The 4276-nt window shown below is 42.0% G+C and overlaps 1 protein-coding gene across 1 annotated transcript; it reads right to left on the reverse strand.

Moving 5' to 3' along the window:
* Window positions 1–3169: 3169 nt before the first annotated feature.
* LOC105421496 (uncharacterized) lies at window positions 3170–3757 on the reverse strand. Its single transcript, XM_011629009.1, has one exon. The coding sequence runs from the start codon at window positions 3755–3757 to the stop codon at window positions 3170–3172; it is 588 nt and encodes a 195-aa protein (XP_011627311.1).
* Window positions 3758–4276: the final 519 nt, after the last annotated feature.

Below are 4276 nucleotides of genomic sequence, written 5' to 3' on the forward strand. Positions count from 1 at the left end.
TTAATTACTTATCATCTCATAGTCATGCAATACGCTCAAAGCATGCCAATCAATCACATTTCACATTATGGCTATGTAATATCCTCAAAGTAGGCCAGTCAGTCGTACATCTCAGGCAATGCATACGCTCAAAGCACGTCGAGAAAATCATACATCTCATATTACCAAAGATACCACCATGTCAATAGCCGGCCATGAAATATGCTCAAAGAAGGCTAGTTAATCACTTATCATCTCATGGTCATGCAATACGCCCAAAGCATGCCAATTAGTCATATTTCATAGTATGGACATGCAAATGTCAGACAAGTCAGTCACACATATCTGGCAATGCAATACGCTCAAAGCACACCAAGAAAATCATACATCTCATATTATCAGAGATATCACCATGTCAATAGTCAGCCATGCAATGTGCTCAAAGCAGGTCAATTAATCACTTATCACATACTATATCTCATCTGTCACATAGCTGACCACACAGGTCTTATCACCTAGAACTCATCACAAGTATATCATACCACATCACTCTATCAATGGATGACCCATTGCATAGTACTTCATATCATATCTGCATCGTGACTTAGATCATAAGCATTCACTATTTCACTACCCTTGCTATTTCATTAGCATTCACGATTTCAGGGGATTCACTATTTGAGTCCATTCTCTGCTTCATGAAATTCGCTATTTCATAGCATTCACTATGTCATGACATTCACTATTGCATAGCATTCACTAATTCACAACATCCACTAATTCACATGTGATTGTCTCACAGAAAATGGACTTAGCTTTTGGTTTATATAGAATCTCAACTTAGTCACAAAACAATAATTGAAGTAGACACAATTATCTCTCATTGAAAAGAAGTTAGGAGTCAATTGACTACTGTTTGGTTCGTCAACACATGGGCAAAACATAAACAATAACTCTGGAGTTGTCTGTATTTTATTAACAATGACCTGTCCCTCTTAATAGAGGCATAACTCCCAAATCATGAGGAATTGTGGGATGATTACAAAGGAAACCTTCAAGTAGAAACACCTATCTTTCTAACAAAGGTAATTTGAAAGCATTTGGCCCTCAATTGTTTAGGTAAAATATCAGTACAACAGAAATAACATTTCTGGAATGTATTACAGTTTACTAACAGTGGTATACATGCACAAATTGAAGCATAACTTCCAGATTATAAAGAATATGAACTGGAATTAAACACAAAAATAAAATTAAACACATGTATTTTTCAAATGGAAGTGTTTTGGTGTCATTTGGATGTCATTTGATAAGCCAATAAAGTGATACAAAAACATCAAACCTTCCTGGAATTTCACAGCACAGCCATGACACACTTCAAAGATCACTTCATAACTTCTAATCTATACTAGGTAACAACATGAAACCTTTTTTAATCTTAAACTAGACTCATAGGACCATAATTTTACAGATTTTAGGATCAACAAGAGTGATAACAACGCGATACTCATCATACAAGGAAGACTGAATTTCTGGAAAATAGGACACAAATCATACATGCACCCAATTCCTTCACACAACTTCTATACAAAATCATGCTTAAATTCGTGCTTTCACACTATGGACACATGAGAGTATGATCTACTTACCTTGTGTGTGAAATCGTGCTCTTACAATCCCTCGCACAGACACTACAAGCTTCTTACAGTGGTTCTTCAATGGAGCAATAGTGGGCTCTGTGTTGGGCTCTAGAGAGAGAGAGAGAGAGAGAGAGAGAGAGTGAGAGAGAGAGAGAGAGAGAGAGAGAGAGAGAGAGTGAGAGAGAGAGAGAGAGAGAGAGAGACTTAAGTACCATGCTGGTTGGAGGTGGCAGCCCAAAGATTGACAAGTGGTAAGCCCCACACATGCAACCGGACAAGTGGTGGGTGTGGCAGCTTGCAGCAGGCAGGTGGCGACCAAGGGCCATGCACAGGCTCGCACGACGACACTTTTTTCTACTTCTCTCACTGTCGTGCGAGTCTCTTTCCCTTGTCCTTTTTTTTACCTTTGCGCGCACTCCACTGCACACACTCTCTCTTCTTCTATTCCTTTACTGCCGTGCGCACACTTTGCCACCCGCGTTTCCCTATCGTGCGCGCTCTTCTTTCTGCTCTCTCTTCACTGCCGTGCGCTTTCCACAGCCGCACGCCTTCCATTGCTATGCGCCTTCCCCTGTTGCATACCTTCCACTGCCACGTGCCTTCTACTACGGCGCGCCTTCCACTGCCACGTGCCTTACACTGCCATGCACGCACTCTGCCGCGCACGCCTTCCACTGCCACAAAATCCACTGCTGTGTGCCTCCCTTCTTATCCCGTCGCGCACTCTACTAGGCCGGGAAAACCATATACTTGATCATCACATAAATGGGGGTTTAACAATGACATTCCTCTCCAAACAATCTACTAAGGCATGTACACACAACCAACTCACGCCTAAAAGGGCATCTAAGAAAAAAAAATTCTATGGGCATGACTCTATCTCCCAAACACTATACCTCATTTTGAGTCAATCACCAAGGAGTACCCCCCCCCTCCATCCCCCCTCAAAGAATTTCATTACAGGCTTTACACATTTAGTCAAGAGTCACAAGTCAGGCAATACAACACGCTCAAAGTATGTTGATAGTAACTTATCATTAGCCATGCAATATGCTCAAAGAATGCCAATCGAAACTCATATCTCTTCATAATCATGCAATACGCTCAAAGCATGCCAAGAGGTCTCATTTAATACTTAGGTAACATCCAAAATGTGATGCCAAAACCGAGTGTAAAGGCAATCATTATCAAACAAAATTCTAGTATCTCTTACAATAAATAAAAGAGCTTATGTTGAACCTCTGAAGTAGAAACCTTTCCCTCCTGGTCCACAAGTACAAACACACAACCTTGAATCTTTGGCTTAGACTCACTCTTCATGGGAAGTTTCTAATTAGGTGGGGCAGCTTGCCACACTTCAAGCATGCCTTCGTCTATAGCCATCACTTGAAAGTCTTGTGATCGAGCTTCCCACAAGAACCACACTGCACCGGCTGGTTCTGCTTGATATCGCCCTGAAAGGTCTTCTCGACCTTACCATTTCTTCTGTCTCCTATTTCTTGGAAATCTCTCGGAGGTGGGGGCCTTGGCTTCTACTTCTCCCTCCTTAATCAATTGCAATCTCTCTCTATCTTTCTGACCAAATCTGCTAGTGGGGAGAAAGTCTTAAGATTGGCCGCCATTACCCTTCCTTGAATATCTGGTCTAAGGCCCCTCTCAAACTTACTTTCTTTACGAGCCTCCATATCAATAATGTGCCGCGCATATCGAGACAACTCTGAGAACTTAGCTGTGTAACGTTCCACAGTCAACTTCCCTTGCTGTAATTCTATGAACTCTACTTCCTTTCTCTCCTTTACTGAGTCAAGAAAATACTTTTCGTTAAAGGCCCCTAAAAATTCTTCCCAAGTAGATGCTATCCCCATTTCTTCCCAAGCCTGCTGAACTGAATGCCACCAATGCTCAGCGTCCCCTTTTAGTATGTAGGTACCCAACCTCAACTGCTGCTCATCTGTGCATTGCAAGATCCTAAAGATTTTCTCAACTTGCATCTGCCACCATTTAGCTTTCTCCATTCCGCCATGTCCCTTAAAGATTGGTGGCCCTAACTTCTTAAACTTCTCTATAAAGCAACTATCAAGATGTCCTGGGCCAGAGGCAACCGGAGCTGGCATATTATCCTTGATCATTTGAGTCATGGCCCCTAAGGTCTTAAAGAATTCACCGAGGGCCTCGGTATTCTCATTGTTGAGCTCGCATTATTGGCACGAGTCCTCAATAGCTTTGACCTAAAACAAGAGCACCCAGTCACAATCCTGTTCAAGACCATACTAAAGACACTCCGAAGACTCTCTTGGCAAAGAATCCTATTCTGGCGGTTCTGATACCATAACTGTCAGGACCCCGCCCCCTGACGCCTACACAGCTCACCGGAGGGCGATAAGGTGTGGGATCACGATCACTTAGGTCGCGAATGCCACTCAGATGGGAGTAATGTCAACGCATTTGAAAAGAAGGAAATCAGAGCAAACCACAAAAGAAAGTAGGAACTCCCACAAAAAACACAACAAAAGCTGGATAAATTAAAACCATTCATATCCATAAGCATTCTCCAAGAGTTATATACAATATCTAGCATATTCTAATTCATCTAAGGCACTACAGGCCCATAAAAAAAATATAAAGCTTCACAACCAACAACACAGCCGATGTCCAAC

The sequence above is a fragment of the Amborella trichopoda genome, chromosome 11 (assembly GCF_054954075.1).
Source record: "Amborella trichopoda isolate Santa Cruz 75 chromosome 11, AtrichopodaSantaCruz75HAP2 v2.0, whole genome shotgun sequence".
Lineage (NCBI taxonomy): Eukaryota > Viridiplantae > Streptophyta > Magnoliopsida > Amborellales > Amborellaceae > Amborella > Amborella trichopoda.